General features: G+C 39.6%; 1 protein-coding gene and 1 long non-coding RNA gene across 6 annotated transcripts in view; one reads left to right on the top strand and one right to left on the bottom strand.

The window, feature by feature from the left end:
* Positions 1–2,436, bottom strand: part of LOC139186936 (uncharacterized) — a 55,824-nt gene extending 53,388 nt beyond the window's left edge. The window contains exon 1 of the long non-coding RNA XR_011570617.1: positions 2,382–2,436. This is a non-coding gene — a long non-coding RNA (uncharacterized lncRNA). The remainder of the gene's footprint in view (positions 1–2,381) is intronic.
* Positions 2,437–2,533: 97 nt separating this feature from the next.
* The window catches only part of ZC2HC1A (zinc finger C2HC-type containing 1A), a 209,084-nt gene continuing 193,834 nt past the window's right edge, over positions 2,534–17,783 (top strand). For all 5 annotated transcript variants that reach the window (XR_011570619.1, XR_011570621.1, XR_011570618.1 and 2 more), the window contains exon 1: positions 2,534–2,630. Coding sequence is in view for 1 of the 5 variants with exons in the window: in XM_019974022.2 (XP_019829581.1) it covers positions 2,615–2,630 (16 nt within the window). In the remaining 4 variants the exon portion in view is untranslated. The remainder of the gene's footprint in view (positions 2,631–17,783) is intronic.

Genomic DNA, 17,783 nt, shown 5'->3' on the forward strand with positions numbered 1-17,783 from the left:
ATACCCAATAGGGTGTGTATCAGCCAATTCCATTTGTGACTTGACTTCAGTTCAAGAACTTGTGATTTGTAAAGTAAGTAAGTTTTTTCTCTATTTTGGGGCTTTTTCCAATGGTGGTTTTTCCTTTTTAGTGCTCGTTTAAAGCACTCCCATTCCCCACCCCTCCCGATTCTAACTTTAGTCTTAGCAGCACCAAAGGACCTTTCCCCACTCACTCCCCGGTGACTAAATGGCAGGCAAGGCTGTGAGCTGGCCAATTAGGCCTAGGATCTCAAATCTCAGAGGAATCAAAGAACCAGAGCAGAACTAGGGGGAGGGGAGGAGTTGAGACAGGCATGTCTCAAGAGTCCATATCAGAGATAGAGATAGACTGCACCACATTCACACATACTAAAATCACCTTCCCCAAAAGAGATGGTGTAGTCCTCAGGTGCTTGTTCGTGTCTGCGTGCTAAGTTGCTTCAGTTGTGTCCAACTCTTTGCCACCTGTATTGCTGATCCTGTTCCTGCACTGGTTGTCTCTCTGTTCACACTGTTTGCACTGTTTGCTGAACCCAGGGTAGGCAAGGGGCCAGCTGAGGCTGGAAGGAGACTCGAGGAGCCATGGAACTGCAGACAGGTTTATTCTCGCCTGTCTGGCACGGTAGCCATATCACAGTCTCTCTCCTGGCTGACTCAGCAGCCATAGCAACAGCCACAACATAACCATAATGAAGCCATAACAGAGTCATAACATAACCTCATGTAACATAACCATGACGTTTCTCCAATGTAGCCCCAGTGCAGCAGCAACCAGGGCTTTCATGTTGAAGCTCGCACAGGCCCACCACACAAAGTAGCCCAAAGTGAGTACCTCCTGAAGCAAACGCGCAGTGCTATATGTGATTTCGGCTGTTACATAATCATGCAAAACCATTGTTTATAGAACATGGGTGAGAAGGCCCTGAGAACATGGGGCGAGAGAGCCTAACTGGCACCATCTTGTTAATTTCCCACACCACCCTATGGACTGTAGCCTGCCAGGCTCCTCTGTCCATGGGATTCTCCAGGCATGAATACTGGAGTGGGTTGCTGTGCCCTGCTCCAAGAGATCTTCCAGACCCAGGGATCGAATCAGAGTCTCTTATGTCTCCTGCTTGGCAGTTGGGTTCTTTACCACTAGCACCACCTGGGAAGCCCCATGTACTCAGATTACTCCATTATAAGGCATTCTTGGATGGAGAATAGAACTTTTGCTTCATAAAGGCTTCTGGTTTGTAAGTTACATACTTTTATAAGCAGACAAACTTTAGATATGATGTCAACATTTTGCAACTGAACGGAGTAATAGGAGAAGGAGAAGGCAATGGCACCCAACTCCAGTACTCTTGCCTGGAAAATCCCATGGACGGAGAAGCCTGGTAGCCTCCAGTCCATGGGGTCGCTAAGAGTCAGACACGACTGAGCGACTTCACTTTCATGCATTGGAGAAGGAAATGGCAACCTACTCCAGTGTTCTTGCCTGGAGAATCCCAGGGACGGAGGAGCCTGGTGGGCTGCCGTCTATGGGGCCGCACAGAGTCAGATACGACTGAAGCGACTCAGCAGCAGCATGTAAGATTTGTTACGGAAATTACACTAATACTGACAAATTGCCAAGACGTATACTAGAGTTAGCCAATGAGATGGCTTATTACCGCTAAATCAAATTTTCAAAGACATTTAGTTCTGGGGAAATGTGTTAGATTGTTAAGCAGAGGTTTTAGCTAGTTTTGCAGTTACCTTCATCCCAAGAGGTTTTGACAGAAACAGGCTTCCATCTGTCATATATAGATTAGTTTCGCCCCTAAACTCCCTGATCAAACCTAGTTTTATGTACCTCCTCAGTTGGGGCGCCGACCGACTACTTTAGTTCCAAGTCTGGGGCCCGGGAAGGCCAAAAGTAGCCGAAGAGGAAGGCAGCTCTGGGTTTCACTTTAATTTTCGGCCCAAGCTTTTCTGCTGAGGAAATTGTTTCTGAGGGCCGAGAGAAATCTCAGTTCTACAATTCCAGATAGAAAGTACGATTTCTGTAGGAAAACGGTCCGAAGAATCACATATCCGTGTGTGCAGAGAAAAGTTTAGGAAATACACTCCGGTGAAATGTGACTACACAGCGGGGAATGGAGAGGGTGCTGCTCAAGAGTGTGTAAGACGCGGGGTTTGTTTGCGTGTTTGCTTCAAGTCCTCAGAGAGGGATAGATGGCAATTCAGAATTGCACTTGATTGAGGGACTGCTGATGGGAACCCTGAGGTGCTGAGATATTCTAAACAAAAGGCTAAGACGTGAGAAAAACAAGGCGAGAGTCGAACAAAGGCCGCCGTACGGCGGCAAGATACAACCGAATGCGGTGCAGACTCACCGGAGAAGCGCTACTGAAGCGCGGACGTGGGCTGCCTCCGCGCATCGGCGGCAGGAGGCGGGCCACCTCGAGGCCCCGCCCCTTCGTAACTCCCCGCCCCTCCCGCGCCGGACCAATGGGAGCTCGGAATATTAGCAGGTGGGAGGCGCGGCCGGGTTGCTACAGCCGGAGCTGGGCGGCGGCGGTGGCGGGTGCAGCTCAAGGAGTCTGGTGGATCTCGAAGCGTTGGCGCAATGGAGGGACTGGAAGGTGAGGAGAAGAAAGGATGTGGGCGGGGCGCCTGGGGGTCGGGTGGCGGGGGAAGGGTCTACCCTGGACCTCCGTACCGGGGAGGCAAGGGCAGATTCCATAGCGGTGGACCCCGCCGCTCCTTCGGAGGCTGGGATGATTGGGCTCTCTGCAGCCCCAGACACTGTCGAGCTGATGATCCTTAGGCTGCCCCTCCTCAAACGGTTTATACTTGATGCGCTCCCCCGCCCTACCCCACGAGCCTGATCTGCCTCTGGTAAACGCCTGCAAATCCCTTCCTACCATTTTCTGGTCTGCCTCACTACCTGAGTGTCCTATTGGTAATAACAGCCTCTGACCAAATTTTATTTTCCTTGCAAAGTGGACTCTCCATTCATGTCTGCCGCCTCCCTACCGCCAGCCTTTGCTGGAGCCCCGGGGTGTGTCTCCAGCCTTGAACTGCTGATACTTTCCTTGGCCACTTTGCTTGGTTTCCCTAGGTAACCGTTTTTCCATTTCTGCAGCATCTTTTATGGGAAGGGTGCCGAGAGCATCTCCCGAGGAAGTGTCACTGGCCAGTTTTAGAGCCAGGACAATAGGTTAACAGAAGGGTTTAAGGGTTTATTCAAGAGAACTCTGTAAGGAAAAGCCAACATTGATTCTTTATCTTTGGGTTTATCTTTGTGCTGTAGCAGGACGCCAGATTTTGCTTTGTTCCCAATTCTTTTCACTTGTCTGTTCTCTTTACCTGTGTTATCCTGGTGTAATACAGCATTCGCTTAAAGACAACAAAGAAAAAAAAGAAAACAGCATTAGCAACAGCGGTTTCAAGATTCCTTTTCAAATTGTGCTTAATCCTTCTGAAGAAGAATAACCCTAACACAACGGAGGGATACTGTTGCAATGATTTAGCTTTTTTTCCTCCTCTTAATTTACATAGATTCAGGTGGAATTAATAAACAGAGGCATTGAGCTCTGTGTATTGTTGTATGCTGGAGAGTAAATTATTTTAAGTTGTGTTATGAAAAGAAAAGTAATAACTGATAACTTTCTGCAGTGACCTAGTCTCACCAAAAAGCAAATACAGTAATGAATATGATATTATTTCATTCTCTTGCTCCTAGGTGATGCTCTCATACTAACCACCTTGAGGATCATAGATAATCGAGACCTGTGATGATTTTCTGTTTGTGTGCAGCTGCAGTGTACTATAACAAATGAAGTTCTTGTTCTTTGCTAATTTATTTTAGGCAGATCACTCAAAAGTTTCCATGAAGTAGGAATTGTAATGATATTCCTTACTCAGGTGTTTTTGTTTAGAGAACTCCTGGAGACAGCTTATTTTTTTTTTTAATGAATTTTCAAACATATGGTATTTTAGCATAGGATCATGGGTCCTGCATTTCTCATGAAGTTATTTTAATACACATACAGTGCTTTAGAATGGTTTTTCTGAAGCTTTATTTTTCTATTATTTTATTTAGCATTTGTAATTGAGGCAAAGATCTTCATCTGACTTTTCATTTGTTTATGCTAAGCATCTAAAACAATGTCTGACACAAAGTAGGTGTTCATTAAATATTTGTTAGATAAATGACTTTGTCCATGAGAGGCCGTGGGGATGCAGGAAAAAATAAAAAGTCAAAGCGCTCTTCTCACTGAGCCTACATTTTAGTGATTCTTATGTTTTAGCAGTGCTGATATTACTTTTGAAATCTTAACCACGAATGCTTTTAAAATACAATGAAAACCTATTATGATACTCAATTACATGGGTGAAGAAAAACATGAATTCTGCTGTAATATGTTATGTTATCATGGGTGTTTGTTTTAGGAGTCCAGCTTGTGATGTTTCATGTTAAACAGTACTTCTTTACTCATTTAATTTTTTTTAACAAAATTAAGTTGCTGTCATTAACAATGTTGTGTGTTAATTATAATGAATTAGGTTACAATGTATGAAATTATTCTTTTTCTAGGGCAAAACAGTTGAATATTGGTAATTTCAAATGGTAATAAAAATTTTTATTTTAATAAAATAAAAGCTCTCAGAGACTTTTCTTGAAGTTAGTGCCTTTCTTTTTCTCCTCCTCCTTTTAAAAATTTAGCCCTTGTTGAGTCATACTTTATAAAGAAGAACTTTGAGTCTTAATGAGGAATTCATTAATTCATTCCTCTGTGACTTTGTTTAATAAACAGTGATACATTGGTACAGTGAAAGATAGAGTTTTTCCCTATTGGAAATTAAAATCTAGCATATCAAAGGTGTCTAATGAACCTCATATTTCAGTATTCAGTAGAAAACCTTTGAGAATTTGCTTAATACATACCATGTGTGCTTGTGTGGTTAGTTACTCAGACATGTCTGACTCTTTGCGACCCCATGGACCGTAACCTGCCAGGCTCTGTCTAAGAAATTCTTCAGGCAAGAGTACTGGAGTGGATTGCCATTGCCTTCTCCAGGGGATCTTCCCGACCCAGGGATCAAACCCCAGTCTCCTGGATTGCAGAAGGATTCTTTACCATAGTAATTGAGCAAATACACTATTGCTTGGCATTAAATTAAAAGGAATTAAACCCATGTTTTTTATTGAAGCCAGTTAGAAGACTAAACTTGATTGTAAAATCAGAAAACATATGGAGTCCTGAAAAATTTTATTGAAGATTATCATATTCTTGGGGCTTCCCTGGTAACTCAGCTAGTAAAGAATCTGCCTGCAATGCAGAAGACCCCAGTCCGATCCCTGAGTTGGGAAGATCCCCTGGAGAAGGTATAGGCTACCCACTCCAGTATTCTTGGTCTTCCCAGGTGGTTCAGATGGTAGAGAATCCAGGTGCAATGAAGGAGACCTGGGTTTGATCCCTGGGTTGGGAAGATCCCATGGGGAAGGGAACAGCTACTCACTCCAGTATTATGCTTGGAGAATTACATAGACAGAGGAGCCTGGCAGGCTACAGTCCATGGGGTCTCAAGAGTCTGACACAACTTAGCGACTAAACCACCACCATGCACTATAGGTATGTCTAAAGGAAATAAAAGTAGTTCTAGACCTGGAAAAGTTCAATCTCTTTTAAGCTTTTCATCTGTAAAATGGAGAGAGGACAAACCCTAAGCAGGTTTTATCCGTATGTATTGTCATTCCTTTCATAATATGTTGATAAGTCATTATTAACAATTGTGACAGATCTTCCTGCCTAGTCCTCTTTTGGACTGCTAAAATTAGTAGGCCTTAGGGTATTGCCCTCTAAAACTTGATTAAAGTTTGATTGCTCTTTTCTAATGTAGCTCTTGATGTAGTTGAAGAAAGCCACGCTGTCCCTTTAGGGGTTTTTGTTCGTTTTCCCCTAATCTAAGCACTGGTTTAACTGATAATTAATTCATCATCTTTACTAATTTATCTCGATTCATTTTTGGGGGGGGGGTACTGACTTTGATGCCATATTATTTTAATAGCCAATGTATTGGACAGATGTGTGCTTGGATCCTTACTTTGTTTCTTTTTAGCTTTGGAGCTAATACACTCCAATCTACCTGAACTATATTAAGTATTAAATGATGTAACATATATTAAGCATTTGGCAAACTGCCTAGTACATAGGAGACCCCCTTTAGTGTTTGTTTATTGGATGGATAAAAATCCCAGGAAGTGTGCTAGAACCTTAAGAGTAGTTCAGTGTAGGTAAAACATAGCAGACTTGGAAGGGGTTGTGGGCAATCTCACTACATAATTGTGGCAGCAGAATAGACTGGAGAAGGGAGAGGCTGGAAATGTGTATATGTGATAAAGATTTGAACTAAGGCAAAAGCAGCAGAAATTAAAAAGGGGAGATAGGTAGAGAAATTTCGGTGATGGAGAGATGAAATAGAACTGCTGGATGTGGGAGGGAAGAGGAATCAAGGATAAAGCAGTTTTGTAGCTTGGACTAAAACGTAATACTATCTTTAACCAAGAGAAGGACAAGTTTGGAAGATGAGGTAATGATTTTGGCTTTAGAAATGTTGTATTTGTATAGTACTCGGGGCATATCTGGTGGAAAAGTTTTATAGCTGCCTGTAAATATCTATCTGGAGTTTTTAGTAGTCATTAGCTTATTAGTGACAGAAAATAGGTATGTTTGCTCAGCGAAGCTATATTTAACAAGATGAAGAAAAAAACTTGGGGGGAACTGATGCTTTAAGGTTGAGCAGGAAAGGAAACTAGAGTAGGGGGCAGTCTTTAAAAAGGCTTAAAAATTGTCAAGAAAGGGAAGAGGGGAGAATGAATATTTACTGAGTATGCTGGAAAAAGCCTGTAGCACTTGGTATTCTTAGAGACCTAGGTACTAACCAGTTGCAACCCTGCTGGCTTATGAAATCCGAAACACTTGGACTTAGGAGAAAGAAATATCACTGACGCTAAGAGAGAAAGGGCTTTAAAGGTAGAAGGGATTGGTCAGCAGAGTCTTATGATATAGGAAGGTCAAGTAAGGTGAGGATTCAAGAGGCATTTCAGTTTGACAATTAACAGATTAATGGTAATCAGTTGCTTCTGTCTCTTAAGGTCTTTGTCTCCTTATTGAAGAAACTACCTGATCGTATCTGCTTCCCAGACACGCACATAATATTATGACTGTCTTCTCTCTCTTTACTCTGTTCTGTTTTTCTGTCGTTGCACTGTGCTTTTCACTAAAAAACATTTTATAAACAGTGTTAGTGGCTCAGTCGTATCTGACTCTTTGCGACCTCATGGACTGTAGCCTGCCAGGCTCCTCTGTTCTTGGGATTCTCCAGGCAAGAATACTGGAGTGGGTAGCCATTCCCTTCTCCAGGGGATCTTCCTGACCCAAGAATGGAACCTGTGTCTCCCACATTGCAGGTGATTCTTTACCATCTGAACCAAGCCCGTATAAACAGGTAAATATATAAAATGTCAGGTAGTGAAAAAAAGTGATTCCCCCCCCCCAAAGAGTAGAAGCTTGGTAAGATCAGGGTCTTTGATTCATCTTGTTTGCCTAATTTCATCCCTCTTTTCATCCTATTTTCATATTTCATCCTGTTTTCATCCATTTCATACTGAATTTCATTTGGTTTGCCTAATTGCTAGAACAGTTCCTGTCTCATGGTAGGTGCTCAATAAGTACTTGTTGAATCAACATACGTGTCTATTTTAATACAGTGTTTAGTCCTGATAAAGCTTGCCTGTATTTCAGATTGGGAGTGAATGAAAGGTAGAGAGGAGTTAGTAAATGTAAGCCAGTGTTTCAAAAAATATGCTACTCAGGATATTGGTCCTAAATAACTTCTAGGCACAGAAAGGATTTCTGTTGGGGAAATAACGCATACTAAATCTCTTCTCTCTCAAGACTGAGTAAGTTCTACTCTAAGAAAACCTATTTGTTTAGCATTTTCCAAACATTTAACCATAAGCAAAGGATTTGAGGGTGATTGGTAGAAGTAGTGGAAATGACTAGTCAAGTTCAGAATGGATAGGAATGGAAGTACCGCTAGGAATGGCTTATCAAGAAAATGCAAGTCACTCTGAGATCAAGAAAGTGACCAAGAGGTAGATTGTAGAAGCCTGTCGTTAGAGCTCTTGTGTATTTTAAGAGTCCAGAGGTGGAGCTTTCTAAGTTGTTTTAGCAGTGGTTGTTTTTCCTGGAGTGCAGGTCACTAAAGTGAAGGAAGGGTGAAGACTGTGTGCTGAGTAGGTTAAGGGTGACTGTGAAATATTGAAATCTAGGATGAGCTGAAAGACGAATAGCTTACGAGATATTAGAGATCATTGACCTGGAAGTAATTCAATTTTAAAAAAGGGTTGTAGGGGGAAAGTAGGAAAACAGCTACCATGTGCTTCAAAAGAGAGGTTTATTGAGATCTTTTTTTCCTAACATTTATATTGGAGTATCGCTGATTAACAGTGTTATGATAGTTTCAAGTGGATAGCAAACAGCCTCAACCATACAGCTTTTGCCACTCAGGAGAGAGTAGTAGAGTTTGCCTCATGCCCTGGAGAGTAGTATTTTTTATTTTATTGCTTGTGAAGCATTTTTATGTATAACATCTCAGTTGATCCTCTTGAATTTTAAGGTAGATTGAGCAGATATTATCTTCATTTAACAGATATTAAACTTGAGGCTACCTATGTGACTACTCATACATTTTCTTATAGTTCATTTAGTGAAAACTTTTCCAACAAGGAGAGAGACATGTTCTTTGCTCAAGGTCCTCGCAGATTCTCAATTCTGTGTATAGACAAGTGGAAGTCACTTCCTCGACATCTTGCAGTTGGTCAGTCGGTTTAATCATTCTTATTTATGACCAACTTTCTTTTTTAAATATAACATCAGTAAGGGAGGTGTCTTATTATCCATATACTTTTAAGGTAGATTTTATTAAATATGCTTTATTTATTATGGTGTATTAGAGTTAGAAGGGGTGCTCCTAGGTCATTTAATCTAATATCCTTATTTTATATAAGAGGAATTGTGAACCTTAGAGAGGTTTACTATCTTGCCCAGCAAGTCATAGTTCTAAGTGACAGAGCTGAGACTTGACTTAGATAATATGAGACAGAGTCCAGTGCTTTTTCTGTTGTAAAGAATATTAGAACATTGCCATTAGGACAAATTGTGGCTTCGTGTTCTTGCTCCAGTGTTCTTGCCTGGAGAATCCCAGGGACAGGGGAGCCTGGTGGGCTGCCATCTATGGGGTCACACAGAGTCAGACACGACTGAAGTGACTTAGCAGTAGCAGCAGCAGCAGTGGCTTCATGACTAAAGCCTAAGCTGCTTATCATGACCTGTTGTAGACATTCTTTCCAGGGGATGTTGATGCCAACACACGTGACATACTTTGTGGATTATAGGGCTATGCTGTATAAGAGAAAACTAAATTTATATATCTATTTATTTTGAATAACGTAATGACTTTTAATTTTTTCTTGTTTTTGGAAATAATTTAAAATGTTTTCTCTGTAATGGTATTTCCTCTTTTTTATGCCTTTGGTGATAATAATTTTCTTTTTCTTTAAATACAATTTGAACATGTTTGATGACTTGTAGGAATTAATCCCAGGAGTTGATTTTATGGTAGTATTCTTGTTGCTGTTATATTAAGTTTTAAGCTTTTGTATTAAAAAAAGAAAAAATGGAAGAGGATTTGGTTCTTAGATACAGAACCAGAGAAGTAAAGCGTGTAGACTGTTGGCTTTATCAAGCAGTGATTGTATGTCTCTACCCTTGTGTCACTATTGCTTGGTACATGCTTGGCAAGTAGTAGGGACTCAAGTAGGCACTCACATTATTTCCACGTGTTAACTGATTTTTCTTAACAGTTAATTTTCAAAAGATTTTGTTTTGTTATCTATTTAACAAGGAAATACTAAAATATACTTTGAAGCAAGTAACATGTGGTACTATTCAGCATTTTATATTGATACCTTTTTAAATCACTGTTTGGAATTTGAAGGAAGACATGAAAACTATAAATAGGCAAGTAGTATGTGGTATCACTTTGACAGTCATTATGAAGACATTCTGATCTTCATGTATCTAATGGATTCAGCTGCCAGCAACTGCCTCAGCTTTCTGGATAATTAATGGAATTAAGTGATCCAGATAAATGAAGTTGCTTTGATATCCCTAAATAACCTAGTCTTTGGTATTGGAAAGGACAAATCAGGCAAAGCTTAGCTATGCTTTTGTACTGTTCACAGCTTAACTGCCACCATCCAGGCATTGACTTCCACCTGAAATGACAAATAGTTACTCTCTGCCACTGAAATAGGGCAGAGGGACACCTGGAGTATGCAAGAACAAAGCATTCTTCTGTTACTGTTTGATTGTGTTCCCACCAATGTCTGTTTTGATTCTCCTGATAAGTTTTCTGTGGACTCAATAAATGCCTTGCAACAACATATATATGAAGTCAATAACTGTAATTTTATCATGAGTTTGTCACTTCTAAAAGATAGTAGTTTTCTGATAAAAGTTTTAACCATCAGTAAAATCAGTTCAGTCTCTCAGTCATGCCTGACTCTTTGCAACCCCATGGACTGCAGCACACCAGGCTTCCCTGTCCATCACCAGCTCTTGGAGTTTGCTCAGACTCATGTCGTCCATCGACTTGGTGATGCCATCCAACTGTCTTATCCCCTGCCGTCCCCTTCTTCTCCCGCCTTCAAGTCTTTCCCAGCATCAGGGTTTTTTACCAGTGAGTCAGTTATTTGCATCAGGTGGCTAGAGTATTGGCGTTTCAGCTTCAGCATCAGTCCTTGCAATGAATATTCAGGACTGATTTCCTTTATGATTGACTGGTTTAATTTCCTTGCTGTCCAAGGGAATCTCCAAGAGTCTTCTCCAACACTACAGTTCAAAAGCATCAGTTCTTCAGCGCTCAGCTTTCTTTATGGTCCAACTTTCACATCCATACCTGACTACTGGAAAAACCATAGCTTTGACTAGATGGATCTTTGTTGGCAAAGTAATGTCTCTGCTTTTTAATATGCTGTCTAGGTTGGCCATAGCTTTTCTTCCAAGGAGCAAGCATCTTTTAATTTCATGGCTATAGTCACCATCTGCAGTGTTTTGGAGCCCCCCAAAATAAAGTCTATCAGTGTTTCCATTGTTTGCCCATCTGTTTGCCATGAAATGATGGAAGCAGATGCCATGATCTTAGTTTTTTGAATGTTGAGTTTTAACCCAGCTTTTTCACTCTCCTCTTTCACTTTCATCAAGAGGCTCTTTAGTTCTTCTTTGCTTTCTGCCATAAGGGTGGTGTCATCTGTGTATTTGAGGTTATTGATATTTCTCCTGGCAATCTTGATTCCAGCTTGTGCTTCATCCAGCCCGGTGTTTCGCATGATGTAAATACGAAACATATAAGTTAAACGTAGACTGTAGACTGCATGTAAGTTAAATAAGCATGGTGACAATATACAACCTTGATGTATTCCTTTCCCAATGTATTCAGCAGAAAATATGATAAGGATACTATGTCATCTTAATGAAAATTACAGGTATAGAAGTAAATTTAGGTGTGGTATTTGGCTAGAAAATAAAATGACAAATTGACTTAGTTTTGTAGATTCCAAAGAATGCAGTGTGTGTGTATGTGTGTCTATGATGAAATTTGTAGTGTGAAAGTTCATGAAAGATGCATTAGGGTAACTTGATTTTGTGAAAATTGCAGAAACTTCTTTATTTAATGAATTGTGTCAGATTCATTAATGTCAGATTATCTCAATCTGCTGGTCCAGTGAATCTTAATATTATGTGTATGAAAAAATCAACAATTCACATAATGCATAGTAACTAGGTGATCTTTTCCTTAAAGCATAATACTTCTGTGGTTGGTAGGGACAACATTCTTTTTATTCGAGACTCCCTAATCATATTAGGAAGCCACCTCACTAATCTTCACTATTATTTCTTCCTATTTTTTTTTTTTTTTTTTAGTTTAAAACCATTATATTGTGGAAAACTAGACATAACATAAAATTTACAGTTTTAACCGTTTTTAAGTGTACAACTGAGTTGTATTAAGTACATTCACATTGCTGTGCAGCCATCATCACTATCCATCCCCAGAATGGCTTCATCATCCAAATTGTAGCATCTGTTTTCATCTTATTTTCCTTCCAGTTTTGTTTATGTAATTGACATAGAGCACTTGTATAAGGGATACAGGATAATGATTTGACTTACATACATCATAAAATGATTACCACAGTAAATTTAGTGAACATCTCTCGTCTTACATAGATACAAAATAAAAGGAAAAGAACAAGTTTTTTTTTTCTTCTGGTGAGAAACTCCCAGGATCCAATCTCTTAAATTTGGTATACAATATAGAACTGTTAATTATCTTTATCATATTATCCATTACATCCCTAGTACTTACTTATGACTGGAGATTTATACTTTCTGATGACCTTCATCCAGCTTCCCACCTTCCTTCGTCCTCAGTTCTGGTAACCATGCATCTGATCTCTTTTTCTATGAGTTTCTTTGGGAAGTATAAAGTACTGGGAAGTATAAAGACTATAAAACTATTTCTGTTCCTGGTGCAAGAGTATAGTGATTTGATGCTTCTCTACATTTCAAAATGATCACCATGGTAAGTTTAGTTACCGTCTGTCATCATGCAAGATATTACAGTATTACCGACCGTATCTCCCATACTGTACATTTCATACCTGTGACTGATTTATTTTGTAACTTAAGAGTTTGTATGCTTTAATTTCTCTCACCTATTTCCCGCCCCACCTCACCACCTCCCACCCCCGAAACCATCTATTTGTTTTTTGTGTCTATGACTATGTTTGTTTTGTAAGTTTGTTCATTTGTTTTGTTTTTTAGATTCCGCATCTAAGTGAAAGTATACAGAATTTGTCTTTGTCTTATTTTACTTAGCATAGTACCCTCTAGGCTCATCCATTTTGTCACAGGTGACAAGATTTCAGTATGAACACTGATTCAGTCTTGGGATATTATATTTGTCCATATATTCTAAGTTGTCCATTTTATTGGCATTTAACTGTTCATGGTAATCTCTCTCTTTTTTTTTTTTTTCATTAGGAGAGAATTTTATTTTAAAAGTGTCATCTTAAACTGCAAGGATGTCCGTTAAACATCACAATTAAACATGCCAAAGAAGAAGCCATGTTGTCAAAATGCCCACTTAACCCACCCAAACATCTCAAACCCACCCTTTGCTGACCTTCTATAACCCCATTTTTTTAAGTTTTTTTTTCTTTTTTTAAACAAGAGAAAGTAGACAGATACATGTTGGTAAATGCTAACTGTCCATATTCACATAGAGACACAGTGTAATCTCTGAGCCCAATATACAGAGAAAGGAGGAAAAAAGCTAGAATTCTATGCACTACTACACAGGGGCCTAGCACCCTCCAGCTTCTAGCAGAGCTAAGGGAGCAGAAGGTTTTTCTTTTTTTCCCACAGAGCATGGTGGTATTGATTCCATAGTTTTTGTCGAGACAGTGTTAAGTATAACGTCTCCACTTCCATTTCTATTTTTTTTTTTAATTTGAGCCCTCTTTTTTTCTTGATGAGACTTGCTGAAGTTTTATCAATTTTTTTTTATCTTTTAAAAGAACCAGCTTGTATTTTAATTGATTTTTTAAATCATTTTTAGTCTCTTATTTAGTTCTATTTTCTTTATGATTTCTTTTCAGCTAATTTTTGAGTTTTGTTTTTCTTTCTCTAGTTCCTTTAGGTGTAAGATTATGTTGTTTATTTGAAATTTTTCCTATTTCCTGAGATAAGTTTGTATTGCTATAAACTTCCCTCTTAGAACTGCTTTTGCTGCAAGTATAAATTTTGGATCATTGTGTTTTTTGTTTTCATTTGTCTCCAGATATTTTTTTACTTTGGGATTTTTTCAGTGACCCATTAGTTGTTTAGTTATATATATTTGTGGTGTTTTGGGACAGTTTTTTCCCTTGTAGTTGATTCCTGGTCTCAGCATGAAGTTTCTTGATATGATTTCAGTCTTCTTAAATTCATGGAGATTTGGTTTGTGGTCTACCACAAAACAACCACTTGTTACGTGGTTTGTGAATGTTTATGCGCACTTGAAAAGTATATTCTGATGCTTTTGGATATAATATTCTATATATGTTAAGACCATTTGGTTTAAGGCCAGTGTTTCCTTATGAATTTTCTCTGAATGATACGTTCATTGATGTAGGTTAGTTTTTGTTAAAGTCCCCTACTGTTATTTGTGTTATTGTCCATTTCTTTTTTGCTTGTTTGTTTGTTAATATTTACTTTATGCATTTAGGTGTATCTGTTGAGTGCATATATATTTACAATTGTTATAGCTTCTTGGATTGATCTCTTTGTTAGATAATGTCCTACTTGGTCTTTTGTTACAGACAGTGGTTTAAAGTATGTTTTGTCTGATATAAGTCTACTGCTTAGGTTTTTTTAATAAATTTCTGTATGTGTGGAATACCTTTGTCCATCCCTTCACTTTCAGTCTATGTTTTCCTTTAGATCTTGATTGAGTCTCTTAAGCAGCATATATAATGTCTTGTTTTTGTTTCCATTGAGCTACTCTGTGTCTTTTGATTATAGCACTCTATGTCTATGTACATTTAAAGTAATTGTTGATAGGTATGTATTCATTGACATTTTTGAAATTGTTTTCAGGTTTATTTTGTAGTTTTGTTTGTTAGTCTTGTTTTCTTCTTTGGATCTCTTTCCTTGTGATTTGATAACTTGAGTATTATGTTTAGATTCCTGTCAGTTTTTTGTGTTTTTGTCTGTTATAGATTTTTCAGTTTGTGGTTTCAATAGCAATCTGTCTATGGCTATTTTAAGTTGATGTGATGTCCTCTTTAGTTTGAATGTATTTTAACAATCCTGCGTTTTTTTTTTTTTTTTTTTTCTCTAATTTTATTTTATTTTTAAACTTTACATAATTGTATTAGTTTTGCCAAATATCAAAATGAATCCGCCACAGGTATACATGTGCTCCCCATCCCGAACCCTCCTCCCTCCTCCCTCCCCATACCATCCCTCTGGGCCGTCCCAGTGCACCAGCCCCCAGCATCCAGCATCATGCATCGAACCTGGACTGGCAACTCGTTTCCTACATGAAATTTTACATGTTTCATTGCCATTCTCCCAAATCTTCCCACCCTCTCCCTCTCCCACAGAGTCCATAAGACTGTTCTATACATCAGTGTCTCTTTTGCTGTCTCGTACACCGGGTTATTGTTACCATCTTTCTAAATTCCATATATATGTGTTAGTATACTGTATTTATGTTTTTCCTTCTGGCTTACTTCACTCTGTATAATAGGCTCCAGTTTCATCCACCTAATTAGAACTGATTCAAATGTATTCTTTTTAATGGCTGAGTAATACTCCATTGTGTATATGTACCACAGCTTTCTTATCCATTCATCTGCTGATGGACATCTAGGTTGCTTCCATGTCTTGGCTATTATAAACAGTGCTGCGATGAACATTGGGGTACACCAATCCTGCGTTTTTATTCCCCTTCTATGTTAAATGTTTTTGACATCATATTCTAGATAATTTGATTTTTATATTTCTCAACTACTTATTCTGTCTATGGAAGAGATTACTAATTCTGTCTTTTAATCTTTCTACTTGCTTTATTAGTGGTTGGTCTGCCACCTTTACAGTGTATTTGCTTTTACCAGTGAGATTTTTCCTTCCCTAACTTTAATATTTTTAGGTGAGGCTTTTTGTTTTTTGGTTAGAGAAGTCCATTTTCATTTCTTGTGGAGCTAGTTTCATGGTACTGAACCTTTTAACTTTTGCTTGTCTGGAAAACTTTTTATCTTTCTTCAAACCTGAATGATAGCTTTGCTGAATAGAGTATTTTTGGTTGTAGATTTTTTTTCCTTTCATCATTTTAAATGTGTCATGAACATTCCCTTCTATTTTGCAGGATTTCTACTGAAAAGTCAACTTATGATCTTATGTACATTCCCATGTATGTAACTATTTACTTTTCCCTTGCTGCTCTTAGTACTCTGTCTTTAATTTTAGCCATTATAATTACACTGTTTTCTGGTGTGGTCCATTTGGGTAGATTCTGTTTGGGGCTACTCTCTGTGCCTCCTGAACCTGGATGACTGTTTCCCTTCCCAGGTTAGGAAAGTTTTCAGCCATCTTGTCTTCTGATATGTTCTCTGCACCTCACTTCTTTTTGAACTCCCATAATGCAAATGTTAGTGTGCCTGATGTTGTCTCAAAAGTATCTTAAACTGTTCTCATTTTTTAAATTCTTTCTGTTCAGCTTGAGAGATTTCTACTACTGTCTCTCATCTTGCTGTTCCAGTCCTCTATATCATCTTAATCTACTGTTGATTCCTTCCAGTATGTTTTTATGTCACTTAATTGCAATCTTCAGCTCTGTTTCATTCTTCTTTGTATTTTCTAACTCTTTTTGAAACTTCTTGCTGTGTTTTGCCATTCTTCTCCCAAGTTCTTTGAGCATTTTTGTGATTGTTATGTTAAACTCTTTACTGGATGAGTTCCTTAGCTCTACTTCCCTTAGTTCTTCTGGTGTTTTATCTTCCTCCTTTGTTTGAAACATATTCCTCTGTCTCCTCATTTTGCCTAACTTGCTGTTTTTATTTCTATTTATTTGGTATGTTGGTTACATTTCTTGATCTTGTTGGAGTGGTCTTTTGTAGGAAAGGTTCTGTGCCTCCCAGCAGCTCACTATTCTAGTCACCAGAGCCTTATGTTTCAGAAGTGCCCCTTATGTGCCCTCATAGGCCCTTCTGATACGGTGGGCTGATTGCTCTGAGTGGTCTAGTTGGCAGTGATGGTCCCTGGTCCAATTGACTGGTAGGCTTGGCCTTTGTGGATGCAGACTGCCGCCGGTGGTAGGCCCAGGTTATGAGGTGGCTGTACCCTGGGCTTACAAGGCTAGTGCTGGTCCACTGGTGGGCAGAGCTGGGTAGATCCTGATGTGGCTGGCTGGAGGGTTTTCACAGATGCTGTCAGCCCACAGATCTGCAGCTTTGGGGCCAAGGGAGTCCAGTGGCTGATGCCTGCCCATTGGTGGGTCAGGCCAGGTCCTGAAGTTAGTGCCAGCCCTCTGGTGGGTGGAGCTGGGTCTTGGGTTCTCTGGTGATAGGTCTGGGTCCGTGGTAGGCTGGGGGAATCAAGGCGCCTGGTGGTCTCTGTCAGCCTTCTGTTGGGTGAAGCTGTGTCCCTGCAGTTAGCTGCTTGGCCTGTGGGTCCCTGGGACTGTAACAGACTGTAACAGGTGGGCAGGGCTGGGTCCTGGCACTAATAAGCTAGAGGTAGGACTCCATAAGGGAGAAGGCAATGGCACCTCGGACATGACTGAAGTGACTTAGCAGCAGCAGCAGCAGGACTCCATAATGTTTCTTGCTGGCATTAGCATTCCTCCTGTTAGAGGGAGCTCTAAAATATGGTTGCCACTGAGTCCTGATTGCCTGCTTCTCTCTGGGAGGCTCTCCAAGATGCGCATGTGTGCCTGCCCAAGACAGTTTAAAATGACTGCTTCTGCCCTGTGTTTTGGAGCATGCAAATTTTGTGTGAGTCCTTTAACAATGGAGTCTCTGTTTCCTACAGCCCTCAGATCCCTTGAAAGTTAGCCCCCAACCTTCAAAGCTAAACATTATTGGCTCTCATCTTCCCATTGCAGGACTCTCTGGA

Source organism: Bos indicus, chromosome 14, assembly GCF_029378745.1.
Source record: "Bos indicus isolate NIAB-ARS_2022 breed Sahiwal x Tharparkar chromosome 14, NIAB-ARS_B.indTharparkar_mat_pri_1.0, whole genome shotgun sequence".
Taxonomy (NCBI): Eukaryota; Metazoa; Chordata; class Mammalia; order Artiodactyla; family Bovidae; genus Bos; species Bos indicus.